This window comes from Dermacentor andersoni, chromosome 1 (genome assembly GCF_023375885.2).
Source record: "Dermacentor andersoni chromosome 1, qqDerAnde1_hic_scaffold, whole genome shotgun sequence".
NCBI classification, from domain to species: Eukaryota; Metazoa; Arthropoda; class Arachnida; order Ixodida; family Ixodidae; genus Dermacentor; species Dermacentor andersoni.
In genome coordinates this window covers 234,703,714-234,718,715 of record NC_092814.1, presented here as the reverse complement: position 1 = coordinate 234,718,715, position 15,002 = coordinate 234,703,714, and the positions used below count along the sequence as shown (strand labels likewise).

The following is a 15,002-nucleotide window of genomic DNA, read 5'->3' as shown; positions in this document are numbered from 1 at the left end:
TATGCAATGCCTTCATCAAGAAAATGGATAGAGTAGACATTGCTATCTGCGCAGGCAAGAAAGTAGTTGTTATAGTTGTCTGAAGAGAACATTGTTACTTCAGGCACGCACAAAACACCACAACGATTGGTAGTATGCAACTTGGCCACACCTTTGTACTGTTTTGTTTCTACCTGTTGATAGCGCACAGCAAATACTAGTGACATGTGTTGTGCCCTGCCGATGCTTAGGATATTACTTTTCATGTGCAGCGCTGTGAATTGAACACAGAACAGCCATTATGACATATTTAAACATGTATGCAAAAAATTTTAAAACGTGAAAATAGCACTGAAATTAAATTTGTAACTTTCTTAAAAGAGGTAAGAATAATGATATTTTCCTCACACAGCGGACACATTTCTTGTGCTCCTTCTATTCACATTGGAAATGACTTCATAAATGCTTCTGGCAATATGTTTTCCTAGCAGTAAAGCTCAATATGCACCTAAAATTTACAATACAAATAGCCTCACTCAGGAAATCGGCAGGTGGCATTCTATTGCAGTGTTATGGGTTCATTTACACTCCTTTTAAAATTACTGAATCTCCTAAAGGGATAGCACTCGCCCCGCGCATTTAGCCGCATTTTAGCCAGACTTGTGTTTAACCAATTATGCATAATAAATTCCATTTTCTGGTGCTTTTGTAATTTAGCAACCATTTTATTTGCTTGGCAATGCTCACTATGTGTCATTTACATTCTTCAGTAATCAATTACATGCGACCGGTTACACTATTGACGAAACAAGGTGTAGGAGGCAATTTATAATAAATTTCTGCATCTCTTAGGTGTGATTCTGAGCGACCTCAAAAGACTGCTCAGTTCTTTGCTCAGTCAACTCTACAGACTTCTGCGACATTGTGGGCTTCTCCTCCCGCGTACTCTTGGGACAAAGGAACGACAACACAGTAGTGCAAACAATCACAAGGGCATTTATTGCACCTTTCATAGATCAATGCCTGCCAGCTGAGTTGCTATCCACAAAACATGCCGATGGGTGCGCGACAAATCTAGAAGTCCGACTCACCTCGACCGGATGGCGAGCGAATACGTTCGCCCCATGCTGGATCCCAATGCCTGGTCGCGTATTTCCAACTGCTCGTAGGTACAACGGGGCGTGGAACTTGCGGAGACGACGGACGTTTGCGCGCATGCGCGAGTGAGAGCGGGTGCGAGAGAGGAAATGTGGGGAGTTTTGATTCTTGAAAATACGACTCTGCCTAGGTACTACGGAGGAGTCCCTTGGGGCGCGGTGTATGCGCTTGTCCCTAGGCGCGCCGTGCCGGCAGAAGTCGCGGGGCGCGGTTGTGCTGAACTTAGCATCGCAAGTTGGCGGCTCGACGCAATCATATTTAATCGATCATGTTTTTACTAATGAAAACAACGTGTCATTATTTCGCATTATTGGCGGCGCCTCCAGGACACCAAAGCGGCAACGGGGATATCAAAGCTAGAAGCCGGACTGGTCCGTGGGTTGGGGCTCGCAGAGGCCTGCGCGTGCCAGGGGAGTATAAGATCGGCTGTCCGCTATCGCGGACAGCCAATGTTTTATGCGAACACCCCCAGGCACGCTTCGGCCTCTGCGAGCCCCAACCCACGGACCAGTCCGGCTTCTAGCTTTGATCCCCCCGCTACCGCTTGGGTGCCCCGGAGATCCTGCGCCGCCTGCTTTAATATAACCTCAGGTGCTCTCCTGAGGCCTCCGTTTGCCGGTTACATGTGCCCTCCTGGAGCAGTGCTTGTAAAAAATCCGATCTATCGTCGCGACGAAAAATTCGACCCGTGACTTATAAAACACCAGTCAGAACATTGTCCCTTCAGACACAGCGATCACCAAGCGGCGTCCGCGCCCACTGCCTCACCGCGCGGGCAGCCAGCGGCGGAGCGTATAAACCAACTCGACCGAACTCCGCAATGCCGGCATGTCAGGGGACAAACGAATACAACGCAATCTAAGAAACCTCCTCCGTAGTGCCTAGGCTGAGTCATATATTCAAGGAGCAAAAGCCCCCAGATTTTCTCTCTCGCGCCCGCTCTTACTCGCGCCTGCGCAGAAACGTCGAGCTCCGTCAAAAGTGGCACGCCCCGTTGTAGCTGCTAGCGGATGAAAATACGCTGCCTGGTCGTTCGCGTGTACGGTGTAATAGTGAGTGAGGCGCCGTTAGCAGCGCAACACCCGCGCCATCTCTCGCACTGCGCTTCAACCACACCGACCGCCGCGGGCCCCAGGCCACGCGGCGAAGCCGCACTGCAGGAGACGGGAGCTATGCGGGAAAACATCAGGGGACGCGTGAGAGTCGCGCATCCCCACATCCCCCAACCTTAAATCATTACATATGCCGGCGAAACATGCCACACGGTCTAACATCAACGCGTGCTTCGCGAACAAGGTAGTACATGCAACAGTAGCCGCGGCGAGGAAATGTCCACACGCTGTCCATAACATGCGAACCGACATTGCCCTTGGGTACACCACTAGTCCACTGGTCACAGCAGCAGCTCTGCAGACTGGACGGCACGATTCCAGGCCAGGACTCCGGAAACGGCGATGCAGTAGTCGGCATGAGCAAGCGTCGCTCGCGCCCTGCTGGCGAGAGCCGCAGTAGCTCTTGGTGACCGCCGGCTCTTTTCTCCACCGCCGAGAGTTGCGAGCTGGATACAGGCGGCCGCCGAAGTCGCTGCGCTGAGCTCGCCCCAGCATCACCATTGCCCGGTGGCTCGATCGTAGTCCGGGGCAGCAGCGCAGACGATGTGCGGGTGACGGCAAACCAAGGGTGACTCCAATCACGCTGCGTACACTCAACACACTCGGCACACTAAAGTAGTGCAAGGGAGAGGAATTCTGCATGCGCACCCCCATGTGGTACAATGTTCAACTCGGCTAGCAAAAGATCGGGCAGCTACTCAGATGCTAAGTTCACGTGAACAAAGCTCGCTTCCTTGAGTCGAACGAGTAATTTCATGGTTATATTGCGCTCAGTTTTACACAGACGATATTAAGTGAAGGACAGGACGTGGACGGACGTTGCGCTACGTCTGTTCACATCCCGTCCTTCACTTAATATTGTCCGTGTAAAACTGAGCGCAATATAACCATGAACGTTCACCAACTAGCCCCCTTCATTGCTTTACTAAAAGAGTAATTTCAATTCGTGCGAGGCTAACTAGAATTAGGGAAGCAAAGTGCAACACCTCAACGCCATGGTCCACCAGGTTGTGTCTCTCCACGTGCGACAGACAGCTTCGTAAAGCCTTAGGCCTAAAGCCTCGCTACCCTGACAACAACCGGCATCCAAAAACAACGCCCAAAATGAGCGCAAAACAGGCAGCCGCGAGGAGACGTCAGCTCTGTGAGGTGGTCCTACCCCGCTCGGTGCACACAGCATCCGAGTTGACGGCGCCCACCATCCCAGACGGTGTGGGAGCGCCCGGTGCCAGGCCGCAATACCAGTCAGCCCGTAGTGGCACCCGTGGCCCGCGGCCACCCGGCTCCCAGAGCCGCGACTTCATCCGAGTCAAAGAGGTAGAAGAAGCTATTTACATAAGAAATTCGGACCACCCACGCGGCTTCCGTACTCACTCGCTTCAGGCTTGGCAATGCTCCGCGGGCGCTAAGCCTCGCTCTCCCACGATGCAGACCACGTGGCTCTCGTACCGACGAATGCCATTAAAAAACACTTGCGAAAAGGCTTAGCATGTTGACATGTTCAAACACACTACAGCCACCGTCGCCTCGCTCAAGAAAGCACGCTGCCAACACTAGCGATCAAAATCCGCGCTAGCTCTACGCTTCGGTTCAAACAAAGGTCTCGAACGAAGCAAAACTGTTAAATCTATCGTCCGATGCCCCAAGAGTCCCACGTTGGGCAGCCAGATGTGGGGTTCTCACACCGTGCTCTTGGGACAAAGGAACAACAGTACAGTAGTGCAAACAATCACAAGGGCATTTATTGCACTCCTCATAGATCAATGCCAGCTAGCCGAGTTGCTATCCACAAAACATGCCGATGGGCGCGCTACAAATCTAGAAGTCCGACTCACCGCGACCGGATAGCGAGCGAATATGTTCGCCCCATATTGGATCCCAACGCCTAGTCGTTCGCGTGTACGGTCACGCGAACGGTGGCGCGTTCGAAGGCGGCCACGCGAGGCGGTCTCGCAGAAGCATGGATCGACGCACGCGCGGCACGGCACATCCGCACTGCTTGCTGTCCGAACCAAAGAGGCAGCGCCTTGTCTTTCGGCGCCCAAGTAACCCCGCCTGTCGCGGGCGTTAGCAGCGCAACACCCGCGCCATCTCTCGCACTGCGCTTCAACCACACCGACCGCCGCGGGCCCCAGGCCACGCGGCGAAGCCGCATTGCAGGAGACGGGAGCTATGCGGGAAAATAAGATATCAGGGGACGCGTGAGAGTCGCGCATCCCTACAACATAAATTGAAGTTTTTGGCCGTTGAACGCCCATGTTTTTGTGTGTCTGATAAGCAACTCATATACATCCATATTTGCAATCATAATACAGAAGCAGTATTTTTAGGGCCATACATTGTGCAGTATTATTTTAATTTACATTAAAAATTTGGCCGCCTTTCTAAGAAACGTAAATGTTTGTAGGTATCCGTTAAAATTAGTCATTCAAGTCTAAATGGCTAAGGAGTGATCAGTGCCAGGAAGAGGTCCACCAAATATTGCCTCACTAATTGAAACAGTAATTCTATGGCTCAAGAGCAATGTCCACGTCTAATGTTTACGCCAGAACATCGTCTATACAAAATTTCAGTTTTTCACCGGCCCTATCGGGAGCGCCTTATCAAACCCCAGCAATTATGGTGTTGCACTTCATAGAGGACCTATATGCAAGCATCAAGGCATTGAGAAACCAAATTCTTGCGTACAATGTATTGGTTCATTAAAACACTGCCCTTCCCTCCAGCGCAGATATCAAGCGAGCTTCTAGTGTTACTGATGGTGCCTTCACAAGAAATGGAGGGTAGAAAAGAAAAGAAATGTTGAATAGCAGATAGTAATGGTGTCGTGTAGTGTAGCAATAGAAAATATACTGTTACTAAAGATAAGCAGCGTGTGAAGGGTTTCAGTAGACATACTGAAACAGCGAGGCGAGCTTGTTCTATTTAGTGTATTTGTGTAGTGTTAATAGAAGTCTGTAGGAAAGTATTGTTAAAGCAAGATATTAGTTTTTAGTAATTAATTTTATAGGGCAATAATTGGTCATTGTAATCAATTACAATTTTGATTGAAATAATTGTAATTTTTTTCTGTGATGTGTATAAGTCGCAGCATATCTAAAATCAGCTATACAAATTATCATTTTCTACAATCCTGTAGCTAATGCTTCCTCGTTGCTTTGTACTCACAACATACTACTATTTCATCACAATGCGTTGGCGGGTTAGTTGGTACGAATCCATTAATACTTTGTTTAGCGCAAAACAACAGACACAACAGCGCCTTGTCCTGTCGCTTTTCTTGTGTCTGTTGTTTTGTGCTAAACAAAGTACTATTTCATAAGTTCAACAAATAAGACCTCAGTATGTTGTTTTACAAGTTCCTAAATTGAAAGCTCCCTGTACAAATCCTAATTAAGCCATATCAGATCCTACATGTTACTTCCACTACAAGAATAACTTTCTGTGGTGTAATTGAAGAAGTTATGAAAAATATGCACTAGTTTTGGTTCAACTTTATTGTAGAATGCCTTCCCCCTGACCTTTGGGTATATCCTGCCAATTTTTTAAATTCTAGTTATGCACTTTATTACAGTATGTGTAAGCTTGTTCTTGTATTCATGTGTGATGTGCTTTTGAAATTCTCCTATTTACATGTTTTTGTTTACAGTTGCATACCTGTAATGTATAGTATGATACTTAGCCCCGGTTCTGCCTCAACGTAATGTTTTCCTGGTTCAATGTATTAACTAGAGGCCCTTCCTTAACAGTCCTTGTATTTGAATCCTTCAACTATACATAGTTCTTAGCTAAATTTAGTTCTCATATAAGATTATGTTATTTGACTTTAAAAAACAGCAGATGCCTTTTTGACCCAGCAATCATGATACGAAACTTCAAATCACACTGCATGCAAGAATGTTTTAAATCGAACTTTGATATGACTGTTTCAAAACATCCCAAGTGCAGTGTGGCTTTGTGCCAAAACTGACATCACAGGAATCACAGGACCTCTGCCCTTTAAAGCTAGCCCTGCCTTTTCACCCAGCTGGTCGGCATGTATGGGATGACTATGCATTAAACTGTTCAGTGCCATCAATTCTCTTGCAGCCTAAAGCATCTCCCTCACTTTTTTCAAAAACATGAATATGGTTTGCGTGAGATGGCTGGGATGGGATAATCTGGAAATACAGCCTCAGTGTATGCTTCTTGCGATGACTGTCACATGCTTCGCTAGCTTGAAATCCCACAAGGTTATACATGCTGTTCCTGTGAAGTTACCAGTGGTTTGAAGGAACATGTCATTTGGCATGTCTTTATAAGTGGTGAAGTCAAACGAACCTATAATTATTGGTTGTGTGCCTGAGGGGTTGAAGCTTTGTACCTTGGTTATTGGATCGGAATAGACCTACAAAGAAAGAAAAGGGGACATAAATTGTGTCATTACTCTTCAATATTCTTGATCCCATCAGGCAGTTTATTCCCTGATAAGTTCATTTGCATGAACATAGTGGGTTCAACACAAAAACAGCAATGTCAAATCATTATTCCTGTGTACTGGAAGGGACTGTCATATTTTGCTGCACATTTATATTGTGCAACATATATTCATCATTTTTACTCTTTCATGCTAGTTTTGCCCTTTGCTGCTGCTGCTAACAATCTTTGTGAATTTCTTTCCACGTTCTTTTAGGACCTGAGCGAGACTGATGTTCATGGGATCTGCTACTATTCACTTCCCTGCTATGCAGTGAAAAATAAATTGAAAATTGAAATAAACAGACATACTTCTACCCTCGTGTTGTCACTGGCTGGTTGAAACCAAGTCGGCACTGCCCCTTCACGTAGTCGGCGTCGTTGTAGACCACCCCAAAAGTTAGATGGCTTGAAGTGGGCAGAGCACAGAGTGTGACGTCTGGTTGGTGCAAATCCTCAGACCCATGGCTTGAAGCCACTTTTGCAGAAGGATGGGATTGTCAATTGGAAACCTGTGCATTCGACACAATAAGTGCAGAAAGAAGTTAGTCATCATCATCATCACGAGCCTATTTCTATATCCACTGCAGGACAAGGGCTTCTCTTAGTGATCACCAATTACTCCAGTCTTGCCCTAGCCGATTCCACCTTGTGCACACAAATTTCCAAATTTCATCACCCCACCTATATTTCTGCTGTCCTCGACTGGGCTTCCCTCCCTTCGGCACCCCATTCTATTACTCTAATGGTCCACTAGTTATATGCCCTATGCATTACATGGCCGTCCCAGCTCCCATGTTTTTCTCAGACTGTGAAATAGAATATCGGCTTTCCCCGTTTGCTCTCTCATCCACACTGCTCTCGTACCGTTGCAGCCAACATCTTTCGTTCAATCGCTCCTTGTGTGATCAGTATCTAGATGCAACTTATTCCTTTGCTACAGCTCTTTGGCTTCTTGTATGTGTTTATATTTGCACTGTGAGCCTTAAAGCTGTAAAGTTTAACTACAGACGTGCTAGATGTTTTAATAACCTGCCAGTAACATTTTTCTACTAGTGATGCAGAATACAATAGAAATACTGTAGACTGCTTGCATAATGAATTTTTTTACTACATAGACAGTCGCACTTCTAGTGTCTTCAGAATAAAATTTTATTTAGAGCTTCATTACACATTTCTCGTTTTATGTGCTTATTGAATTGTGTTTCAAGACATTTGAGAACACAAACTTACTTGTGGTAGGAAAGGTTGGTGTTTCCTGGCTGTAGTCTGCTGTCACAAAACGGGTAAGCGCAAAGCCACGACATAAGTTGCTCGCGTGTCTTCAGTAGACGCGGTACATCAACATAAAATAAAATGAAGCATACTTGTAGATCACAAGCGTCCCAGCTAGCACGGCAGCAGATGTGCTTAAAAGACGTTCAGCCATCGCGACAGCTGACGCAGCCTGTGGAAAGAGCGACAGAGTTCGCTAGTGCCTACTGTCTGCGAGACAGCTCACTTTTCCCGCCTTTGCAGTGAGCAGGCTTCGTAGCAGACGACACTTGTAGCATTTCTCTAAAAGGCAAAACACTTTTCTCACAATACAATATTTTTATTTCCATAAACATTTCACGAGTAATATTTGTATAAGCAAATGCTTGGTTGTTATTGCTGTGTAAAAATATATAAATAATTAATCACTGACGCTAAATCATGAACAGAATTGCAGAACAATGCATACCCTGGTATGCCCTGGTGGTAAACTGTGCTTCTATTTCGAAGTCATACAAAGATTATGGAATGTATTGTGCATTATGTCAGATACTGCTGAAATAAAATTACATTTTACACGAAAATATCTTAGTGCAGCTTTGTTTACTGTGCCGCAAGCAAACACCACTAGTCTAAAGATAGAAGTCAATCCAAAGCCTGTACTTCCCATTATTCCCATGTAGGTTGAAGCAATGCTCAGGAGAACCCCCGTAGACACTAGCACCACATTTCCCTATCTAGGGTATTTATTTAGAAACTGTGCAAAAAAAATAAAAAAAAATAAGGACAAACATATGAGATATACAATTGATAACGTCATCCACAATTTCACACCACAGATTTCCAAAACACCTTGTAAGTAATGATAAACCCAATAATGATAACATCACTTACTCGTTGCTGACTGTTTGGCCAGCAAGTTCAACAAATTTGTCAACAGTGGGCTGTGCGACTACCATCTGGGCTAAAGTATTCTAGTCATGAAAAGCTCGTGGGAAGAATGAAAAACTAAATGTATTGTTAGTACAAGAATATTCTTAAGAGTGTAAGGTGATGCTTATGACGGACTTCTCTAGATGTGTTATAGAAAATGTAGGTGTCAGAATCCACTTGAACCATGTTATGCAGGACGACACAAAAATTTGAGTCGGTACAGCATTGCATGACTGCTTAGTGTATGAAGGCCAATCTCAGATAGCATCTGAGTAGGCCAGTTGATGCACCTATATCTGTTACAGATAAAATGCGGGGCTTTTTGCTGGACAGTCTCAAGAGTAGCTATTTGATTATGGGCAAAGGGAAACCATGCCACATTCGCATATTCTAAGATAGGACTTACAATTGTCAGATGGGCCAAGAGCTTGGCTTCCTTCATAGAGCATCGCAGAGCCCGCTTTAAGAACATTAGCTTTCGCATCGCTTTGCTTGCCACATGCTCTACATGAGCTGACCATCCTAAATCTGATGATATGACGACGCCCAAGTGACAGTGTTAAGGATGGCATTATTACAGCCACATGTAAAAATAAGTTTGGATTACTTTTTTGTTGTTTTGTTATTGACATTAAAACTGTTTTATCAAAGTTGATGGCCATTTGCCAGTTTTCACACCATTGGGTTATCAAAGCAAAATCCTTGTTAAGACTAATTTGATCTTGTCAGTTTAGTACTTCTCTATACAGGACGCAGTTGTGTGCAAATAACCTAATCTTGGATTCAACCCGACTACTTAGGTTATGAACAAAAGGAATAGGATAAGGGCCAATACAGAACCCTGGGGTACACCACAAAGTACTGGCACAATTTTGGAAGTGTGGGCGCCTAACTGAACAAAGTGGCGGCAGTCAGATAATTGCTAATCCAACGAAAAATTGGCCCACCTCCTATATTTGTTTAAGCTTTAGTAGTAGTTTAGCATGGAATACACGATCAAAGGGCTTTGAGAAGTCTAGGTAAATTACATCTATTTGTTTTTGGTCATTAATTGCTTTGGCAAAATCATGTAGGACTTCAACAATTTCGGTAACGGTAGACAGACCAGTCCTGAAGCCATGGTGGTAGGGGCGAAGGACATCATTTGTCTCAGTGAACTCTAACCAATTTTAAGATATGTTCAACGATTTTACAGCATGTACATGTGGGAGAAATAGGCCTATAATTTGACTGACAAGCGTTATCACCGGATTTGTAGACTGGCACTATTTTATAGCGATTTTCCATTCTGCTGGAAGGCATTGTTCGGAGATTGATTTATTGTACACGAGGCATAAGTATTTGCTTACAGGCTCGGCATAATGTTTTGGGAAACAGTTCGGGATTCCGTCTGGGCTGTTGCACTTTTTATCGTCTAAATTTAATAGTCGGAACACGCCTGATTTGATTTGACTGGGGCGCTCAGCGCCTTGTTTTGCTCTATTTTCAGGCCTGTAAGCGTGCGTAATGCCATTGTCAAGGGCAAATGCAATATGGAAGAACGCGTTAAACACTTCTGCTTGTTTCTTTTCTTCTGTCGGCGACAACGGTTTTGAAGGGTTATCTTTGTGCCTGACATAACGCCAGAATTTCTGGGGGGGAGTCTTTGATAAAATTGCCAAGCGTTATACTGCAGAAGCGCCATTTTTTTTACATTTGTTTTTTCCTTTAACAGTCTGTTTAACGATTTATTTTTTGGCAGAAGTCTGGAACTGGACATACTTTGTTAGATTTCCTCAACCTTTTTATTCTGCGTATTAAATGAATTACATCCTGTGTTATCTATGGGTTGTGCTTATTAAGTGTTTTTATATTTGTGGGACAAATTGCCTCAAACAGTGCATAACGTCTGCTTTGAACAGCAACCAAATTTTGTCAGTGCTGGCCGAACCCTCCAAGGCTAGCTCATGGAAGTCGTAGTACTCGTGTGCAAGGCAAGTCATAATAGCATCATCTGCTTTGTTAAATACGTACACACACTTTCTAGTACTACGTCGGCAGATCCGATTTGGAATAGTTAGCATGCAAAGAACCATGTCATGGTCTGACAGTCCTTCAAGAATATTGACTTTATTACTTCCTTTCGAAAAGAAATTGGTCACGAAAATAAGGTCCAAGATAGAGCTTGAAGTGCCCTGCACACGTGTAGGCTTGGGTACAATTTGGGTCAGGTTGAAGGTAAACAGAAAACTCTGCAAGGTATTGTTTAATATATTGGATGGGCTCTGAGAGCTCCAGTTAATATCTTAATATCCACAATTTATTAATTAATAGTTGATATCCACAATAATACTGTGAGCTGCAAGCAAACGAATATTCACTTTGCTGCAACTGATATTGTCTTGGACCTTGTATTTTCTGTTTCATTATAGAAGAATGCTCATTAAAATGAATCATGGCCAACCAAATTTTAGATTTACATGGTTATATCTAATTAACAATGTTATATTGAGGATTGATTGTTCAATGGTCCTGCAATTTAAATGCTGTCACACTGTTTTGTCTGCTTTCACTTAATTAGAACTGCTAAGATTTTCTTGGCAAGTAGAAGTTCTTGTTACTGGATTGCTTGTTCTTCCAAAACTGCAGCACATCAGATGCAGAGCAGAACAAGCGTTCCACTAATCGACATTTACTAGGCACGTCTTGTGAAGAACCATGGCACAGCATTTGTCCCAGGCTGTAGTCTGGTTCTGTACGTGGCCTGGCCTGTCCGGCAAAAAGATACGGTGGCCCAGGCCTGAATCAAGAAGTCCAGCTTCCCGAGCTCAGTCCATGGACCAGGCCAAATACAGGTTTTTGGGCCACTCTAGGCACATGCACACCTATAGTGTACATTCTATACTGTGCATTAGTGCAGATGCACAGAATTTACATCAGGCCAAGTGCTCTCATAAAATGTTTATTTTTCTTGTAATGGTGATGCCAAAAAACAGTGACAACGCACAGACTTTTTTTTTCTCACAAATTTCTCCTTCAAAACCTCAAACTGTCTATACATACATATGCTAACATAACACAAAATGTAGGAATGTGTCGATCATCTCATCAACACTTTAAACATTAAAACCCCACAGTCAATGCACATCTTTGGGTGGGTCACAGTTTCCAAACAACCTGCACATTTATCCCTGCACAACATACACTGTAAATGAATTCAATTAGACTACAGTTAATTTTTATCCACTGTGTTTGAATTCGCACTAGCTAGTAATGTAAACAGCAAAATGCTGGGCATAAATCTGTCAACCTGCTGGAGTGCAGTCCACTACGTATTTTCATTTTTCATCACACATTACATCTGAAAATACATGGTTAGTGGTACAGAATGCATAAAAAAAGTGGCTTTCTTTAGTTTTTCATTTGTGCCAATCAAACAATGAAAAACAAATTAACGGAAGCTTTCAATTTACTTGAATGTCAGAAATCACTGCTATATAGAGTGTCCCAGCTAGTGAAGCTGTTGTAAACAACAAGTACTATTATGGGACTATGGAATCTGCAGTGTTTCGTCATCAGCCTTCTTCCACCTGTGATTTGTGTGCACTAATTACGCGGGAAATTACATAAGATTAATTACAGTAAGTTTTTATTTTTGAATTATGGGTGCGATTTCTGATGGGAAAACTGTTATACCGGCACGAAGCAACCCCTTGATTAATTTTTAGCGTGCTATGTTTGGTGTAATTATTTCTTTCTGTACTTTACTCGGTTTGTGAATTTCGAAAAGTGCCACGTAATCATGAGCCTGCATGCTGTGACACCAGCGATCCCAAAAGTGATTTGAAGGAACTAACTCTACTCACTGCTCGATTTGGCTACTGCCTGGAAGCGGCAAGCTGCCGGCATTGGTTTCTGCTAATTGTGAGCTGGATGTTGCACGTGATGATCACAGTCTACGTAATGACCTAGTTGCTGCATAAGGTGATGAGCAAAGTTCGTTCCTAGAAATAACTCTGGGGACAGCTGGTGTCACTGTGTGTGGGCATGTAATCACACGGCACTTTTTGTATTTTGTGTGCTACATATAAAACACTGAAAAAATAATTACATAGGACATAGCGGGCTGATGACAAATGAAGGTTCTTTCTTTTTTTACGACGGAATAACAGTTTTCCCACTGGAACTCACGTCATTATTTCAAAATTTAGACTAGTTTAATTCATCTTTTCCAATTGGCCAGGTCATTAATACACAAAAATTCTGGTGGTGGAAGATGACTGAGCACTGTAGGTCTCAATCATACATTGTGCCAGCTTTTTTTTTTTTTTCTTTTTTAAGTTCAGCTGGGACACTCTGTATAGACTTGCAATAACAGCCAATTTTTTTGTGTGTGCCAGAATTTAGCATAGAGGATGCATTAGGAGCAGGAAGCAACGAAACTACAAGAAAACTTTGAATGACTCTGGGTGCACACACAAGTTGTTGCAGCAGTGCAGCTATGGATGCACAGCAAGTAAAAAACACCGCTGATGGAATTCACTGCTTGAAGCATTGTAACATTTAAGTGCTGAGAAAGCAGCACTTATTTTGTGCTACTTAGATTTCAACATGGGTATGCATGTTGCATGCAATGAGGAGCACGATAAGCATACCTTTCCTGCTACTGTAGTATACCCAGCCTTGCTTCAGCATTGGCTGTTCAACATAAGGTTGGAGCTCGCACAGGAAATATGCATGGCAATTGGATGTGATGGAAAAATCAGCCCTTCTGAATTGATTATGAAAGTTTTTTTGGATTGGCTTTTCTTAATTCTGAGTCAGAAGTTAGAAGGTTTGGCCCTCAAGCAAACATGTACAGTCATCCAAAAACTTGAATTTCATAGCAATGCTAATGACTGGGGCAAAGTTTCTTTTCATATTTCAAATTTAAAGGTACTCTGTGCTCTTACACAATGGTAATTGCCTCATCCCACTGAAATCTAGTGGAGAATTTAGCTGTCGGTTCCAGCACTTGTTGCTTGTGAAGGTAGGTGACAAATGGCACCGCAATCACGAATATGGGAGAAAAAATTGAAAACTTATGTGCAGAGCAGCTCTACATATTCCTATGACAGCCTTACAATGCCCACAGTGACACTGGTGCCATTTATTTCCAAGTGAGGCCCTGCCTCTGGATTTCGATGACCAGAGAAAGTGGCATTTCCACCAGCGGCAGCACAAGTTGCATGAGCAAGGCGGCATTACAGACGCATCTTGCACATGTAGCTTGTACCCTTGTGGGTTAAGAAGGCCACTAAGGGCAGTGGCATTCCCCCCTTTTCTTATCCCCGTTTCCCTGATATCCTATGGGTCTGCACTATAGTAGAACTTGTGCGCATTAGGGAAGCGGTCAGCCCGAAAATCTGGGTCAGAGGAGAGTCGCTCTCGCACAGCTTGTCGCAACTGCAGCTTGTGAGCAGCCTGAAGAGCTGGGTTCTGGCGTGCCTCGGTCAAGAATGCCTCCATGCCATTACGTGGGGCCCGCACACCTGCACGCTGCACAGCACGCTGCAATGCCTCGGTCAGGGAGCCAGCGTTCTCAGCTGCTGCACCACTGCCATTCATGATCTGCAAGCACAAAACCACACGCTGTTTTAGCATCACTTCATAGGGTGGAGCTTTTGTCAAGTTTCCCATTTTATTCACCATCATATTCAACTTGTGAAACATGCATTTCTTAGGGTTGTAGCAAAATTATGTCTTGTAGCAAAGTATGTGAAATGCAAAAAATTTTGGAGCATGTTTGATTCGCAGGACCGAAAATGTCATATGAGGCTTGCAGTCAGCCAATAGACCTTTCAAAGTTACACACACCTCTGAGAGGGGCGGCCCTGCTAGGTGCCCAAATATGGAATGTGCAGGCTGAAGCTCATTACAGTTTGTTGTGAATTTGCTCAACCTCAAGCATTTTCGTGCAAGGTTATTACAGCTATGCACAGTGCTCAACAAATGAGGCATGACAATCCACATTATATGTGGCCTTAAGCACATTTTGCATCTTATATACATATAGTGCTTGATTTTTCCCCCTCTAATTTTAATAAAAGGCATGTAGACTTTACCAAAGTGAAAATGCATAGAATTTCAGTT

General features: G+C 44.0%; 1 protein-coding gene and 1 long non-coding RNA gene across 4 annotated transcripts in view; both read right to left on the bottom strand.

Moving 5' to 3' along the window:
- Window positions 1-957: 957 nt before the first annotated feature.
- Window positions 958-3,052, bottom strand: LOC140215298 (uncharacterized). The gene is made up of 2 exons (XR_011892255.1): window positions 2,163-3,052; window positions 958-1,120 (listed from the first exon to the last, which is right to left on the bottom strand). It is a non-coding gene; the product is annotated as an uncharacterized lncRNA (long non-coding RNA).
- Window positions 3,053-11,816: 8,764 nt separating this feature from the next.
- The window catches only part of LOC126547923 (large proline-rich protein BAG6), a 189,055-nt gene continuing 185,869 nt past the window's right edge, over window positions 11,817-15,002 (bottom strand). For all 3 annotated transcript variants that reach the window (XM_050195980.3, XM_055063459.2, XM_050195979.3), the window contains one exon: window positions 11,817-14,480. In XM_050195980.3, the coding sequence (XP_050051937.1) occupies window positions 14,217-14,480 (264 nt within the window). In that variant the 3' untranslated portion in view covers window positions 11,817-14,216. The remainder of the gene's footprint in view (window positions 14,481-15,002) is intronic.